Below are 15,747 nucleotides of genomic sequence, written 5' to 3'. Positions count from 1 at the left end.
TAGATTCATCAGCAATAATAAACAATTGTGATAATACAATACATACACATGAGGCGAAGCAAGGATGTGGGGACATAAACATAATACAAAGGGCGAAGAATGGGGTGGTGTGGCCAGTGAGGATGATTGAGGCAGGCAGTCAGGAATATTAGGAAGCAATCGCAAGAGAAAGCAACGGTATGTAGCAAAAAAAAAGGAAACAAACTTGACACAAACAAATAGAAACGAGAAACGTGAATGAAGAATGCAAAATGAGAAAAAAACAAGCTAAAACTACAGTAACAGAATGGAATGGAAAGCGGAAGATTCTGCTCATTTTTTTAATTTCCCGCACACCGTGTGTTCTTATTTCTACCGATTGGAACAGTTGAAAATGTTTCTGATTACACTCGCGGCACCATACGAAACAGTTTAGGGGTAGAAAACATAACAAGAACATCGATCGTTAGAATATCTAAAATGCAAAACCTAACTTAACGGAGGTTCTACTCTTCCAATTGATTCCGTTGTGATTCCGCACATCCCGTTTTAAGCAAATCACTTCTTCCTGTTCCGCGTGAAAAAAAAAACTGAATGTTCTTCAAACTTCCATCCATTCCACTGTAAGGACACCACCGCAGCAAGCATGGGGGGAGATGTACGGTGCTGAAATCATGAAAGGCAAACGATCGAATGGTGTTGGGTAATCGATGATGCACACACACACACACATACACCTGATTGCCTGTAGTTGATCGTTGTGTTTGTTGAAAAACGTTGTTCTAGGACGAGTATGGGGCAGGATATGGCACAGGATCGTGCCTGGCGTAGAAGCATTTAGAGGCAGACGGCAGGCAATTATTGCTGGATAAATGTTAAGCAATTCTGTAAACCCGGCACACGAAAGAGGGAAAATGAAGGGTATCTAACGACAAGTGTGGCACAAGAAAACTTACAAGAAACAACACACTATAGAACCACAGTTACAGCATCACTGTCTCTCTTTCTCTCTCTCTCTCCGTCACTATCTCACTTACTACCTTTTAGCGATTGATATACTTCCTCTCCATTTGGTACTGCATGTGGCAGAATGAATGTGTGAAGGGCCGATTATGTGGGTGGGATAGGTAGTACACCCAAATAAGTAAGGTAAAAACACTCATACCCATCTCTTGTTGTCTTTTAAAGCAAAACCAAAACGCTCTACATGTGTGTGTGTGTGTATAAAAAAAACAAGTCGCGCAACGCAAGACAAAACTCCAAACCCAACTATTGCCATTTATTCCGAGCAAATAAAAGTAACTACTAAGCACAGTCGTGTCACTAATGCTAAAATAGGAAACTTATTCAAAGAAAAACAACAACTCGTAGCTTAGTAAATGCAGTAAACTTTTTCTCTATGTGCGTTTTTCATTGTTTGTTTGTGTTAAGTGTTACCCATCCTTACCATTTTATTATTGAGCCACCTGCTGTGCGGCAGAAGGTAATCATTCTCGATAACCTTTTCCGCGAATCCTTTTTTCACGCAGTAAAAAAAAAAGAAAACATTTCATCAGCTACAAAAGAAAATATGCGTTACGCTGGCATACGTGCTACGGAATGATAAGAAGCGCAGGATAATACGAGAAAGTTAAGGGAAAAGAAAAGAAAATACCAGCATATGATGATAATGATGCGAAAAAGAAAGCAAAAGCGGAAAGAAAACGTTTACGAAATGTTATCTAGTTAAGTTTGGCTACAAACAAAAAATTACTCTTAGCGTAAATGAATTCAAAAATTTGTAAATAGATTATATATAAACGAAGACACACACACACACACGCACACATACAGACACAGAAAAACACGTACACATGCTGAAACATTCATACATTAACAGCTCGGCGTTAAAAGCGGGCGGGATATGGTCCGCACGTTCACGTTGCTCGTGTTGTCAGACAAACGTGCAACTATGAAACGAACAAAACTGTTGAATATTGCTAATGAAAATGCTAGTGAATGACACGCAAAATCCCTGTCTGGACGAGTCCTTGCGGGGAGGGAGGGATGAGGATCAACAGCAGTGTGTTGTGCGGTTTTAAGTTTTAACCTACTTGCGACGAGACAACTTCGGTGCGACGACGGGACGTGACAAGGATAATAGTTTGAATCGTTCCCATTCCTTTCTTCGCAATTTATGTTCCTTGCAAGAACGGTTTGTCTCTGCTTGTGGCATTAACTAGTCGCAAAGCGCCGGTATATGCGAACGAACGCTAGTATGACGGTGGCTTGTCAATATATCAACCACCATTTCCCCGGTTCAAATCAAAGAGGAAGAGCACACAAAATTAACGGCCAAAAGACACAACACAACTACTCCTGCACACCTGATAATCCTGATGCACTATTGGATGTTGCATGTAAAACTGTTTGTTGATTTGATTTTGAATCAGTTTATCCGGCCTAGTTTAATAAAATAGCACATAAACACACAGACTTTAGCACGTGTCTAGCGGGTAAGCGGTTATTTATTGTTTCTGCAGATATTTATGCGGCTTCTCATCGTCGTCGTGCCACATAAAAGCGCGAATGGAGCGAATTGAGCATTAAGATGGAGGAGCACGTGTGTGTTGATCCTACCGAATGGGTATGACGTTTTTGGTGTGTGCGCGATTACAATTGAGTGACAAAAACTGTTTGTACATACATACATACAATCACAAATTACGCCCAAAATCTACATCATTCTCATGCTTGTTCGGCTAAGTTAATTTGTGGCTGCACTTGAAAACTGTTGCATTGCTTGCACTCCAAACCAGTGTGTCCTTTACAGTAAAGGAGACTCACCCTTCCACTCACACGTATATATACACATGTATTTAAAAAATCAATTTGATTCGCTTCATACATCACACTACTCTATTCACACACACACACAAACACACACCATTGACAATGCAATGCATTTACTGATAAGGGAAGCAGAAAGGAAGACGGTGAAGGACGGCGGGACAGTCGAGCGAAGCTAGGATACTGTGTGCGGCGGAAGCAGCTAAAAGTGGAGGTATTAAAAAAAAAAGAAATCGTATAAAATGCTTTTTTGGTACATTTCGTATAAAAGGTAAAACCACCACACATTACCACCCCCCCAACCCCGCCCCAATAACAGACATAAATTCAAAATTAATAATCCTACAAGAGAGAACACAAGAAGCAAAAGCAAACGAAAAACAAAAATAACAAAACACAAAAATGCGTATAAAACTAGCTGCAGATTAATTGAAACTGTATTACGGTTAATACTTTTTAAAAATGTATTTCAAGTATCCTGTAAAAATAAAATGATTATAATGGACCTAAAAAGAAAACACAACTCCTCCCATCCAGGTGCCAAACGGTAGGATGGTTTATGAGATATGAGGTAAGTAGTTTACTTGGACGACGCGAGGCTACTACTCTTAGTACATGGAGAGCCTCTTTGATAGCATGGTCTCTTGGTTAGAGGAAGTCCTTTGGAAGAACAGCTATCATTTGGAGCAGAAGATCCCGCCGGCGGAGAGTTCTTTCCAGAAGATGAAGCATCCTAAGCGAGCGAGACCTTCTGAACAATTAGCCTGTCCATGGCGGCCTTCTACTCTGTCCATTGTTTAATCTATCACTGAACCATGTAGCTTTGAGTTTTCTCTGCTTAGCTGTATGAACTCCCGAGTTCACGATCTACTAGGTACTGTCGACCATCTAATGGCTTACAAGATTGATTAATTCCACGTCGCCTCTTCCACCGGATGTACCAAATAATTGATTTCTTCTGCTTCTTGTTGGCCTGCTGAAATACGAGCACGTCAATCTGACATGGCCAGGTCACCAATCCGTTTCTAGAAAACTCGGTCTTCCAACCACGGTTGCATCCGATCTTCGACAGGTTCTACCCCTCCTGATCCTGCCAACGAGCTCGCTGTGCTCCTCTACGCCTGGTGGGGCATGAGACCGGCGTGCTAATCACGAGCCGCAACCATCGTACCCTTCCGGTTTTCACTACCCTGCTCGCACACACCCCTCAAAGATAGTTCGTAGCACCCGCCGTTCGAAAATGGCGAGTGCATTGGAGTCCTCCGTGATCATAGTACAGGAGTCGTACCCATAGAGGACTACCGGACGTATCAGTGTGCGATCTATTGTGCATTTCGTGTGTTGTTGAAGTCTTCTGGATCGCAGAAGTTGGTGGAGCCAGTAGTAGACACTATTTCCGTGTAAAATGCGCCTTCGAATGGCGCATACATGCGAATCCATGCATGTATTAGACTGCGACAGAAGAGATCTAATGAAGAAGACCGGATCAAATCACTCATGATCTCAGACACTTTGTACTATTCACTAGCAAAACCCTAACCTACCATCCGTTGATCCTCAGAATACAAGAAACTCTAACGGTTAGTCAAAGCCGTTGCTGTTATTCATTCCTCTGTTCAATATTAGACGCCGATAAACACCGTTTACTTATCTGCTTATAATACGACTCTCGCACATTTGCAATTCAATTGCACTACACGCGCGCACCGTTACATACGCACTGACGTTTTTTTTATGGCGCTGTCGCAAAAGTTTTTGAATTTAAATGAAGCGATGGTACGGCTCGGTACCGTTTCGCATAATTACAATGCATTTTCTTTTGTTTCGCTTACTAAACGGATCACGGGCGCGCGCCAGTGGAAGCACTTGAACTACGTTTGTCCAGCTTCTCTCCGGTGTAAGGTGGGAAAAGCTCTTATCTGGAGTGTTGTTCGTTTGTTCTGTGGAAGGTGTACAACGCACACCGCTTGGCTCGACACTTGGCACTTCACTGACACCCCAAATGCTTAAGCCGAATGCACAGACCACCGGGCTGGGCTTCTAAAGGCACACAATGTCAATGCACCGGGTGCGTCACCGTACGGCAACCTTGAACTTCTTCGCGAACGCTAAGCGGCGGTGCACCTCTTGAGCTGCTGCCGTGAAACGGCTTTTGTTGCGGGGAGGGAGAACAAATTGTGAAATAATAAATTCATCACCATGCAGTTTCATGCCTCCATCCCTGTTTCTCTATACCTCCAGTGCAGGTATGCGTAAAGAATGCGCGAGTTCGGTGCACCCAACAGCGCTAGTGAGCGCGAAACACGTGACTACACATTAGTGGGGTGCAGATGGGAACAGTGGGTCTGCAGTCACGTGCAGCGAAACAAATGAAGATCACTCACTCATCGCCGCCAACTTCTTCCGCAAGACGTGTTGTCAAAACGCAGATCGCGGACCGCAGTTTGTCGTCGTTCGAGTTCAATGAGCCCCGTCTCGTGAGGCGTTGTGCGATTGTCTCCCATTTGAAGGGCTGGATGTTGACAGATGACAAAACCTATCAGTAGACACCCTGTAGGGTGTAAGTGCCAGGAAGTGATCACAAGAGTATGCATTTTGTAACGTTAATATCGTCAATCCACCTGGGGGGAAAGGCGTTTAACATTTTGCGATCTCGTTTGTGGAATCGTTGATCAATAGAGGCTACTATTCTGCTGGAAACAGACGATGTCTAAAACACAACACGTGGCCACGAACCTCGTCGAGTCGACATCTCGATAATGACCTTACACTTGAAATTGTTTGCCCATCGAAAGCGTGTGGGGATCGATGCGAGATGTAGTTCAACTAGAGAGAGAATCTCCGGAGCTTTGTTCACAGCTGAAACGGCATCATATTACCGATGGAAATGGGTGTGATTTTAATCGATATTAAGCGATTTTTTTATGTTAAAGTGAATTACTTCCTAACCTATACATTGGATGACATTGGGTCATTACTGGTAACAATCAAAGGTATCAATTTGTTCGATGGCCTAACGATGCAGCAATTCGATTCTGGCGGCCATTTCACCGCCCGCTTGGTGCCATCCAACAGCCCATTCGATTGTGCCATGTGAGGGTATGTGGTTAGATAGAATCGTTTCGTCGCAAAATGGGATGTTTGCACGAAACTACTTACACAACTGCAAGGATACGCTGTGGCTTAATTCAAGGTTTTAAATGACTGAAAGAACTGATAGTAACCTTATTGTACATATGCTTATTCATTGGTTATAGATCTCTTTAACATATTAACCAAACGTCGCTTTTTTTGCTTCGAATTTTATTCAACTGCAACACCGCTAAGTAATCTTAATCTTTCTGACGGAAGCAACCTTGTAGAAAACGGTGTACAGTCCATCTTCACACACCCGTGTCCACCTAACTCGAAGTTCAAATAGCGATCAAATGCTCACTGATGAGAGATTTTTGTTAGAAGTCAACGACACTGCGGAGGGTCAGCTCGAAGTCTCTCAGCGCCTCTCGGTTGCACCTGTAAATTGAACACCAAACACAACTGGTTGATGAACTTCAGCTTCAACTTATTCGGCACCGTATCGGGTTGTGTAAATCACCGCACCGCGGGAAACACATGGTTGGTGGAGACATTTTTGTGTGTGACCTTAGCGTGTAGCGTCGGTAAAGGATGAATACGGATCTTTAAAAAACTGTGCTCCTTGCATAATAGGAAAGAATGTATCGAAAAATATCCATATCGCAAATGGGGAACCATTCTTGTACGCGGTCTAACCGATAAGAAACCTTCAACTATTACTCGATTGGTACACAGAACACACAACAAGGAATAACCCTCGATCGCGTTGTAACTTCCGCTGATTACGATCCGTAGTGCATTCGCATTCGAAGGTGCAACGCATTGATCTTATCCATGCAAGCCCTTAACACGCGGCCCCACCCGTCCTGGTGGTGCGCCGATGCATTAGCATTAGTATTAGTAGCGGGTAATTTGCACCATGAACGGCACCACCCAGCCCTACAGTTGTGGAATTACTCATCGGTAAAAGACATCACAGCCAACACGTGCTGCTGCTGCCGCTGCCACGATGAGAAAGCATGCACGGAAACATGCGCTCTCTCGCACACACCAGCATAGGGATTCTAGTAGACGGACGGTGTTGCTATAGCTACTAATCATGCGTTGACACCGGCGAAGGTGACAGCTTCGTTCGTTCTCTGAGCGCGCCCTTTTGGTCTCTCTTTCACTCTCTCGTTCACTCGCTCTCTTAGTTTGCGCGCGAACTTGAATGTGCACATGGGCAGAGGTAAACAATGCCGGCTAGCGATGATGACGGTGCTGCCCCGTACGTAGTAGTACCAAATGAGGGAGAGCGCACATGTTTCCTGTATCGGCTATATTGGCGGGGTTCTGTTTTCTGTTGCGCCAAACTTACCCGCCCTGTGTCAATCGTTGTGCATTTATAAAACGTGCTCGCGGAAGAACTATACTGGCGAGTTCATCGTAGACAGCGTACCTGGCACCACACGAGCTCAGGATTTACGCTCAGTGCTTTTTTTTGGATACGTAAACAGTAACAAAACAGAGTACGTCAAATCCAGGGCTCGAGCTCGTGAAGTTGGTGAAGGTTTCAAAGCGAATCCGTAGTTGTAAATTTAAATACAACGTATTATACCATGTTTCATCTGGTGCGGAATCGCTGGTGTCTTGCGTCGGTTGTGTTGACCCTCAGCCAGCTGACGACCATCGAAGGGCAGATAAGTCGTAAGTGGTACCCGTGCCTTTTTTTCTCTATACAAGTTGATGCTTCGAATCTAATGAACGATTTTGTCATTGTGGTTAACTTCCGGTCGTTTAGTATCATCCGTACCATGCGGAAGACAGCAGCAACGGATCGTTGGCGGTGTGAACTCCAACCGTGGTCAAATTACGTACATTGCCAGCCTCACGAAACGGGGCGGTCATTTTTGTGGTGCATCGATCGTTAATGAGCGATGGCTCCTTACCGCTGGACATTGTGTGTGCAGGTGAGTATACCAAGAATAGATAGATTTCCGAGCCGTTTTTAAATTGGCAGTAGGTTAATTTTTATCTTTACCCTTTTCTCACAGTGGTGTCAATAAGGTGCTGCGCGCCAATCAAATCCAAGCCGTACTAGGCCTCTACCGAAGGTCCGAATTCGGTGGCAATCAAATTGATACGGATGCTTTCACCGATCGTGCTTACGAGGTGGGCCTACGGACGATCGTACCTCATCCCGGGTACGTTTGTGATAAACCAGTGAATGATATCGCTCTGCTGGAGCTTGCCAGACGTATCGACTTTACCGCATCCGTTCGGCCAATCTGTCTCTCGAGCGGTGCGGACGGATCAGCACGTGTCGAGGGACGGACGGCAGTTGTGGCCGGTTGGGGTTGGCAGCAGGAAAATCGTAACCTTGGCGATAAGGCAGACACACTGCAGCGGGCAGTGGTGGATGTGTTCCGGAATGAAGAATGTGAAGGCATGTACCGGCGTGCCAATCGATCGAGAACGATTGCCCGGACGCAACTGTGCGCCGGTAAGGGTACGGGAGGCGTCGATGCGTGTTGGGCAGATTCGGGTGGCCCACTGGTAACGAGTGACAACGTGCTGATTGGTATAGTTTCGACTGGAATTGGCTGTGCCCGGCCCGGGTTTCCTGGCATTTATACACGGGTGAGTGAGTACGCCAGCTGGATCGTAACGGTGATTGATCGGTTCAATAGGAGGTAACGCTTAAGACCAAGGGCGCGGAAAGTGAATCAGTATTAATGTTTTTTGTTAAACAATACCATTTTCTAGTCACTTTTTACACTTCAGTAATGCATTCATTGTAATCAGTAAAGAAATGCTAATAATAGTAAGTACTAATAATAGTTAGTAGTAGTTTATGAGGCCAATGTTTAACTAGTAAGAAGAATAATATAATTATTCAAATAAATGTACAAAATGTAGAATTTAAAATGTTTTCCTTTGTTTTCTCATTTTAAATTAAAAAAAACTTAACACGTGGCGGTTGACAGACACTGGCATAACGCGTAACACACTGTAACGCAATCTATGGAAATTTTAACGGACAAATGAAACAAGAGCACACATAGTGTTATCTATATCAAATGGTATGCTACGTGGGATGCTTTTATTTCTTAGTACGTGTCTTAGTAATAAAAAAATTAGAAATTCTTTTTTCTAAAACGAATCATTACTAAAAAAAGATCACTCTCACTACGCATGCAAGTTTGGTCAAGAGTAACGCACCCGTCTGTGTGGTTTGCCGTGGCGTAGTCGTTTACATTGAGATCAAATTACCAATGATCCTGTCACATTTTCTAAGCGTTAAACAGCACGCTTTCCCCAGTGATGTGTGGGTGCAGAAAGAGAAAAATTCGGAATGAAAGCTATTACATTTCTGCTTCCTACGCTTCTCCTCGAAGATATGTCGCCGACAGACCGGCTGTGATTGTGACCAAGTGCCCTCTACCGTACAAAATGTTTGCTTTCCACTATTCGCTTAATGTACGCTTCGTGCGTTGAGGAAAGGGCCGCAGCCAGCAGTCCGTTCGGGTTGAGCGCCGGTGTATCCCGGTGGTACACTATATTCTCATTGTGCAAATCGCTCATCCGACCACCGATGGCACCAAGTATGGCATCGCCAGCGCAAATGTCCCACTTTTTGATGTGCGTTGTGTGTAGGTACGCCGTAGCGTTGTTCTGTATCACCTGGAGCACTTTGAAGCCTAGAATTTGGGGAAAGGTTTTGGGTTCAAATTATTTCTATACCGACTCATCGTATCAGCTCCACCTTACCAGCTCCACCGGCCGTAATAACTTGTGCGTTTTCACCGAAAATTTGTTTCGACTGCTCCTTTACTGCACCGGCATGCGAACGGGACACGATAATGGTTGGATGCTTAACGTCGGCATCGTGCTTCAGATTTGCCAACGATTCTGACAGTGCCCGGTCGCGCCAGGCCCAGGTCGTTTTCATGGTGAAAGGATTGTGGATGATGCCAATCGTTGGAACACCTTTCACCGCTACGCATACCATCGTGGTGACGTACTCATGGAGTCGCTCTAACAATAAAAGAGGAAAGGTTAGTTTTGCATTGAAATTCCCTTCCCTAGTAGCATCCTCCTTACCAGTGTACTCCTGCGTGGCGTCCAGCGGATCTATCCACACATCCACCTCGTCGATGTTTACGCGCTCGTCCGGTACGGTTACGCTTTCCGGCAGCACGGTAGGATCGAGATCGAACAGTTGTACCTCAGCACACTGCTCCTGCCGATCATCCTCCTCGGAGATTACCTTCAGCTTGGGAAATATTCGCAACAATCCATTCTTCATTACACAGTTTGACCGATAGTCCGCATCGGTGACCGGATTGTTGGCACCTTCCTTCGTTTTGCCTTTGCTTTGTTCGTGCAGATCGCGCGATTTCGAGACAGCCACCACCTCGAAACCGCCGTGCTGGGCGGCCTGTATCGAACCGATCAGCAATTTGCGCAGATTGATTTCGTTCGGATTTTTACTGAACGCATAGGTCGCACTGGTTGACGCATTGCTGTTCCAGAGGTAGTACAGTATGCACATAAACAGCAGTCCCAGTATCACCACCCCACACTTATTGATGCGTATCGATCGGCCCAAATTCATCCTGCCGTGTGTTTGTTTAGCGTTCTGTGCGACAGGGATGACTTTCGGGTCACACAAAAACAGTTCCGCAAGAGTCCCTATCCACCGTATGCTAAACCTTTCATTATTTAGTGGAACGTTTTCTTTGGTGAATCGCGCGTTTGCCCCGCAGGGGTATGTTTGCTGAAGCAGTTTTGTGTGTTTTTTTTCAGCCTATGTTATTTCTACCGAATAGGTTCAAAACAAAAGGCCTTTTGTGACGAAGACAGCTGTGACGTACATTGCATCTACCTCGTGCAGGGCAGTTGAATTTCAATTTAGACGCAATTTTGCAATTATTTGGAAGCTAAAATCAAATGAAAAGATTTTTTTTCGAGAGTATTGAATCGAGAGTATTTTCGAGGGTATTGAATAGAAAAGAAAGCTTAAATAGCTCTCGGAGAGTGTTTCTCACCGTATCTGTAACTACCTTGTGTGCATCTATCAGCTGTTCGCGTGATGACGTCATTCGCTCGATGTGGTAAACAAATATTCGCGTCACACGCATGAAAAACCATGCAATGTGCGATTTAGTGCATAATGTTGAATTAAAAAATGTACAACCCGGTGAAGTGTTTCATTATTCCCTTATCCTGCTTAAGGTAGAACTTGTTAACCCATGCGGGAACGGAGAGCTTCGAATTGTTAGCAAGAATAATCAAACAGTTTCATTCTCGTTCGCCGTAGAGCAAGACACAGGTAACGTTGAGGGAAAACAAGCAGTCTATCGCAAGTTACGCATTCTATTGAGACTGTCTAGTGGTGAAAACGTGTACGAGGTACAGTATTGCAATGTGAGATCATCTATTAGCTTAGTTTACCGTGTTCCACATACTCGCTTTACGGTGGTACCGCTATACATCATCTGCAAAGGGCACAGCGGTCGATATCAGTCGCATGAGTACGATTCCCGCAACGATAGTGACGAGGCGTGTCGAAAAATAACACTCGCCATCGAACTGTTGCAGTGTTTGTACGCGGAAAAGTTACACGAACATGGCTTTGGCCGAAAAACGTTTACGCTCGAATCTTCGTGCCAACCGTTCCACTCGCAGCTGGATTGGGAACAATCGACCACCATGACGGAGGGCGATCTTTGGCATCAGTTCGCTACGGAGCTGGTCCAATCGAACCGGTACGATATGGATCGGGTTAAGGTTGTCGGATTCCTAAGCAGCACACATTTCGATGGGATATCTGATGGTGACTATTCGTACGAAAACATCCGGAAGAAAACCACCGGACATGCTGCTCTCGGTGGTGGGGGTTTAGCGCTCTTTGGGTCTGGATGTCTCTACACCTGGCCCTCGGTGCTGCAGACAGTGTGCAGTGCATTCACCAGTCAGCAACCCGTTGACTGTGGCAAGCTGCTGGATGACAGTAACTACAGGCGCACGTAATTATGCTTAATTAAAACAGCAAAACAAAATCGTGTCTCTTTGGGCTAAACGCAGCGTTGATACTTTCATTCTAGATACGGCGGCTGTTTTGCCACAACCCTAGGTTCAGTTTGTCACGAAATGGGCCATACATTTGATCTCGGTCACACACCGGACGGTTCCATCATGGGGGATGGATTCGATGCAATTGACAATGTGTTTGTCGGGCGTCCACCACGTGTCGGTTGCCATGGTGGCAACCTACCGAAACGTATTATCGATACCAAACCAGGCGGTCTGGCGGGCCGACTTACACAGCTCAAACGTCCGGGTGAGGTGTTGCGACAGCGATTAGAAGCTAAGCACAATGATGGAGTTTTTTTTGCGGCCACAAGTGCACGGACATTGAGCTACCATCGATGGTTCAATCAGCACGAGTCAAAGCGTGGGTCAATACAGTTTGACCACTGTACGAAAACAGTCACATGCAGCAACGATTCGACGATCGTTCTGGCAGAATTACGCACAACCGCGAACGGCATGATGCAAAAATGTTGGACCTTTCAGAAGGGGGAACAGTCGCAATTTACGCTTCCAAAGCTACCAAATCTAAAGGACCTTACGCTGTTTGTAATGGATGCCGATGGAAATATTCTAAAAGTGGACCTTAGCAGTATTAGCGCAGCACAAATGTAGTTTGATTAAATAAAAAATTAAATTACCTAAATTTGTTTAGCAATGTATTACCATCGAAAAGAAGTTGCGGGTTGAAAAAAAACCTTTTGTATTATTATAGTAATAATGACTGTAAATTGCCAAGATTGGCTGATAAAAAAACAATTTCAAAATGAATGCCTATGGATATTATTGGTACTTCTCGGGCTGAAAGCTTCCACGTCACGTTACCGCACTTTCCATTTTTGTACTCCCTTCCCGACATCAATCAACACCGAAATTATATGGATTAACGTATCTCGTACGTCTTTTCCCAAGCAGATATCCGAAGGACCTCCGGCTATTCTTTTTTCCTTCTTCTTCTGCTGGGGGATAGAAAACCCAAAACCTCCCCACCTCCCCCTTACACAAACCATTTTACCACAACATTACTCATGTGTGTGCCAACTGGTGTGTGCGTGTACTGTTGGTCACTGTGATAACGTAAGCTGGATCCTTCCCTTTCTGGCCGACTGATGTACGGAGCTGATAAATGGAACACACTCGCTACCATTGTAGATAAGATTAAAAGCGCCAAGCCCCATGCCAGTCGGACGATCGAACGCCACGATAGAGACGCGCTAACAGGTCCGGGAAACCATCGTTCGGCTGTTGCCCGTTTGCCGGTGAAACCCATTTCAGACCGAGTTTGACTTGCTAGCGTGGTAGAAGCCGTAACCGTAACAATAATGAGTGAGGAAAGTGTAGAACCAAGCAGCACCACGTCGTCGCAGGCCGTTGTGTGTGAGGCGAAGATTTTGTTTCGCGAGCTGAAACCCTTCCCGGTGATTGATGAGAATAATAATTTTAAAATTGAAACCGAACACTTTCTTGAGTCGTCAAATCAAATAATTGATGCTATCGGTAAGTGTGAGCTACCGGCAGTTCCATAATGACCTCTCCCCAGCTTACGATATGTTGTTATCGTCTTTCCCACCCAGCATGTTTTGGAAAGTTGTTCTCACCGATCGTCAAAGATATGCGGCAAAATGTTCAGGTATGAAAAAATGATGCTAGCAAGTGATATGCTAACTGAGGTATGTGATTCAATAATTCATGTCTCCTTTTACATGAAACTCCATCAGAAAATAACGGCTAAATATAAACAGAACGAAACGCTGTTCCAGTATCTGGAAGATTTGATTCTTAAGGACAAGGATGGTAACGATAATCCATTCGACACGGTGACGGATGGTTTACTGTGGCTGAAAAGGTGCGTGTACAACAACGGCTGTCGATATTCGTATCAATACTGAATTTCTTCCCAATTGCAGAGCATTTGAAATGATGGAACAATTTTTTCGCAACCTACTGGAAGATGCAACGTGTAGTGAGCAGGTGAAGCCGCACCTTAAAAAGGCGTACGAAGAATGTTTGCTACCATATCATGGCTTTTTGGCACAGAAAGCGTTTCAGGTAAGAAGGCTCACTACAAAACAGCTCAACTCGTCAGGCGCAAGAAAGTGAAATCGGGCAACAGATTATGTTTCAATGGTCATTCCACTGAAGCCATATTAAATCTGCGGAACAAACAAGTTCTTACCGCAACGAAACTATATGCTGTGAATGTATTTCTCCACACATAAATATTTCTTTTAAATTCATGCAATTTCAGCTGTTACATTTATATTTACCAACGCGATCATCACTGCTCGGGACATCGGATTCCAACATGGATAATCTAAAGGCATTGGAAGAGTTTTTGGCGCTGTTTCGTGCTAATTTAAATCACATTAATGAATTCTTCACCAAACATGACCTACATCGAACCTATAAAGCATAGGAGTGCTCTGAATTGCAACGAAAAAAGTGGATAATTTTTAATAAAATAAATAATAAAACACACCTCTTATTGTGCTTCGTTTGCTTCTTTCGCCTCCATGCGTTTGCCCATATACTGCCAGCGTTGTGTTTGAAATTGTTTCCTGCGAAACGCGGACAGTTTCCTCATCGCCGGTATGCCAACGACAATCTGCAGCACGAGCATTGTGATCGTGATCGATTGCACCACTGTCGGTATTGTGTGCTTAATGGTGTGCGTGGCCAGCAAAAGATAAATCTGTAGCGGCAGTTGAATTAGTAGGGAGAGAATAAGAAATCCGGCAAAGCTGGGAATCTAAAACGTAAAAATAATTCTTTGAGATAGAATTTTGAAGAATACTTTCAAACTAACTTACCGCACTCATTAGATTTCCAGTGTGGCCAAGGTAGAGCCGAACGATCTCCAGTGGTATGGCTACCACAAGCGAAAGGATCGACAGGATTTTCTCAATACCGCTAATGGTGGAAAACTGAAGAAAAGCGAGATTAAGATAAGTTTGAACTGATACCAGCAATGCTTTCCCTGCCCTAATACTTGCCTCATAGTTAAGAAATATTACAGTCACTATCAACCAAATAGCATAGAAATTTACATTGATGTGAATTAGCAGCTGCACCCATAGGTGAGAAATGACTTCTTCCTCTGAGCCGAAAACGAAAAGGGAACGATAAATTAGCGGTTGCTGACTGCCGGAAGCTTTCTGATAACGATATTTACCTGCGTAATCGGTCGTTTTTGATGCAAAATGTCCATTTCCTTTCATTTTATCTTGATACTTTTAATGATAAACAAGTTTGGTGAGTCCTTTTTGTTGTTGAGTGTTACCATGGTTACCTTTTTTTCGTTTATTTATAGAGGCTCTACGCCTACCTATAATGTGAGCAAAACGCAATGTATGTTGACACATGTGTTTATATTCAATTGATACAATTACTAAAATTAATAAATGTTCTCAAATTCGCTCTATCCTTTGCAAAAGCAACTCAAATACGACAGCTCGTGTGAATGGATAAACAGATTTTCTTATTTATTTTTGCGATAGAATTCATGCCGGAAGAACCAATGCCTCCGTTTACGAATAGGTGCAAGATAACTGTTACTATTTAAAAAAAAAAAAAAAGATAAAATATAGGAATGGAGACTCGATACCCCATGGTCTTAACCTCCCAGGTGGACATTCGCAGGTGGCAAAACAAATGCAGCACACGCTGGCTCTGGTGTCTCATCATGAAAACTAAGAAGTGCAGCAAAAGAATCAAGCCATTCCCCACCTGGATCATGCGTGCTGTTTCGTGTATGTTGTTATAATTGAACTTCATTGAACGCTCATCTTG

General features: G+C 44.1%; 5 protein-coding genes across 5 annotated transcripts; 3 read left to right on the top strand and 2 right to left on the bottom strand.

The window, feature by feature from the left end:
- Positions 1-7,481: 7,481 nt before the first annotated feature.
- Positions 7,482-8,559, top strand: LOC126558653 (trypsin-1-like). Its single transcript, XM_050214704.1, has 3 exons — positions 7,482-7,569; positions 7,664-7,832; positions 7,917-8,559. The coding sequence occupies exons 1-3, from the start codon at positions 7,482-7,484 to the stop codon at positions 8,557-8,559; spliced, it is 900 nt and encodes a 299-aa protein (XP_050070661.1).
- A 744-nt stretch (positions 8,560-9,303) lies between these two features.
- On the bottom strand, positions 9,304-10,486 carry LOC126558465 (putative inositol monophosphatase 3). Its single transcript, XM_050214487.1, has 3 exons — positions 9,967-10,486; positions 9,634-9,900; positions 9,304-9,563 (listed from the first exon to the last, which is right to left on the bottom strand). The coding sequence occupies exons 1-3, from the start codon at positions 10,478-10,480 to the stop codon at positions 9,304-9,306; spliced, it is 1,041 nt and encodes a 346-aa protein (XP_050070444.1). The 5' UTR covers positions 10,481-10,486.
- Positions 10,487-11,019: 533 nt separating this feature from the next.
- On the top strand, positions 11,020-12,582 carry LOC126557862 (uncharacterized). Its single transcript, XM_050213771.1, has 2 exons — positions 11,020-11,894; positions 11,973-12,582. Exons 1-2 carry the CDS (start codon positions 11,020-11,022, stop codon positions 12,571-12,573), a joined length of 1,476 nt encoding a protein of 491 aa, XP_050069728.1. The 3' UTR covers positions 12,574-12,582.
- A 698-nt stretch (positions 12,583-13,280) lies between these two features.
- Positions 13,281-14,374, top strand: LOC126559009 (uncharacterized). Its single transcript, XM_050215105.1, has 5 exons — positions 13,281-13,455; positions 13,533-13,588; positions 13,677-13,804; positions 13,866-14,007; positions 14,207-14,374. Exons 1-5 carry the CDS (start codon positions 13,281-13,283, stop codon positions 14,372-14,374), a joined length of 669 nt encoding a protein of 222 aa, XP_050071062.1.
- Positions 14,375-14,440: 66 nt separating this feature from the next.
- On the bottom strand, positions 14,441-15,166 carry LOC126559188 (transmembrane protein 17B-like). Its single transcript, XM_050215308.1, is given in 4 exon segments — positions 14,441-14,707; positions 14,769-14,882; positions 14,952-15,065; positions 15,068-15,166. Coding segments are annotated over 4 exon segments (594 nt in total).
- Positions 15,167-15,747: the final 581 nt, after the last annotated feature.

Source organism: Anopheles maculipalpis, chromosome 2RL (assembly GCF_943734695.1).
Source record: "Anopheles maculipalpis chromosome 2RL, idAnoMacuDA_375_x, whole genome shotgun sequence".
Taxonomy (NCBI): domain Eukaryota; kingdom Metazoa; phylum Arthropoda; class Insecta; order Diptera; family Culicidae; genus Anopheles; species Anopheles maculipalpis.
Note: the sequence above shows the minus strand (reverse complement) of the source record. Positions and strands in the feature narration are given on the sequence as shown.

What these genes read in the sequence shown, in the direction of transcription:
- LOC126557862 (XM_050213771.1), top strand. Translation starts at nt 11,020, where the DNA reads ATGTGCGATTTAGTGCATAATGTTGAATTAAAAAATGTACAACCCGGT. An exon ending in GACAGTAACTACAGGCGCAC is followed by an intron (nt 11,895 to 11,972) that starts GTAATTATGCTT and finishes CTTTCATTCTAG; the next exon opens with ATACGGCGGCTGTTTTGCCA.
- LOC126558653 (XM_050214704.1), top strand. Translation starts at nt 7,482, where the DNA reads ATGTTTCATCTGGTGCGGAATCGCTGGTGTCTTGCGTCGGTTGTGTTG. An exon ending in CATCGAAGGGCAGATAAGTC is followed by an intron (nt 7,570 to 7,663) that starts GTAAGTGGTACC and finishes CCGGTCGTTTAG; the next exon opens with TATCATCCGTACCATGCGGA. An exon ending in GCTGGACATTGTGTGTGCAG is followed by an intron (nt 7,833 to 7,916) that starts GTGAGTATACCA and finishes CTTTTCTCACAG; the next exon opens with TGGTGTCAATAAGGTGCTGC.
- LOC126559009 (XM_050215105.1), top strand. Translation starts at nt 13,281, where the DNA reads ATGAGTGAGGAAAGTGTAGAACCAAGCAGCACCACGTCGTCGCAGGCC. An exon ending in TCAAATAATTGATGCTATCG is followed by an intron (nt 13,456 to 13,532) that starts GTAAGTGTGAGC and finishes TTTCCCACCCAG; the next exon opens with CATGTTTTGGAAAGTTGTTC. An exon ending in TGGCACAGAAAGCGTTTCAG is followed by an intron (nt 14,008 to 14,206) that starts GTAAGAAGGCTC and finishes ATGCAATTTCAG; the next exon opens with CTGTTACATTTATATTTACC.
- LOC126558465 (XM_050214487.1), bottom strand. Translation starts at nt 10,480, where the DNA reads ATGAATTTGGGCCGATCGATACGCATCAATAAGTGTGGGGTGGTGATA. An exon ending in CGCCACGCAGGAGTACACTG is followed by an intron (nt 9,901 to 9,966) that starts GTAAGGAGGATG and finishes TTTTATTGTTAG; the next exon opens with AGCGACTCCATGAGTACGTC. An exon ending in TATTACGGCCGGTGGAGCTG is followed by an intron (nt 9,564 to 9,633) that starts GTAAGGTGGAGC and finishes CCCAAATTCTAG; the next exon opens with GCTTCAAAGTGCTCCAGGTG.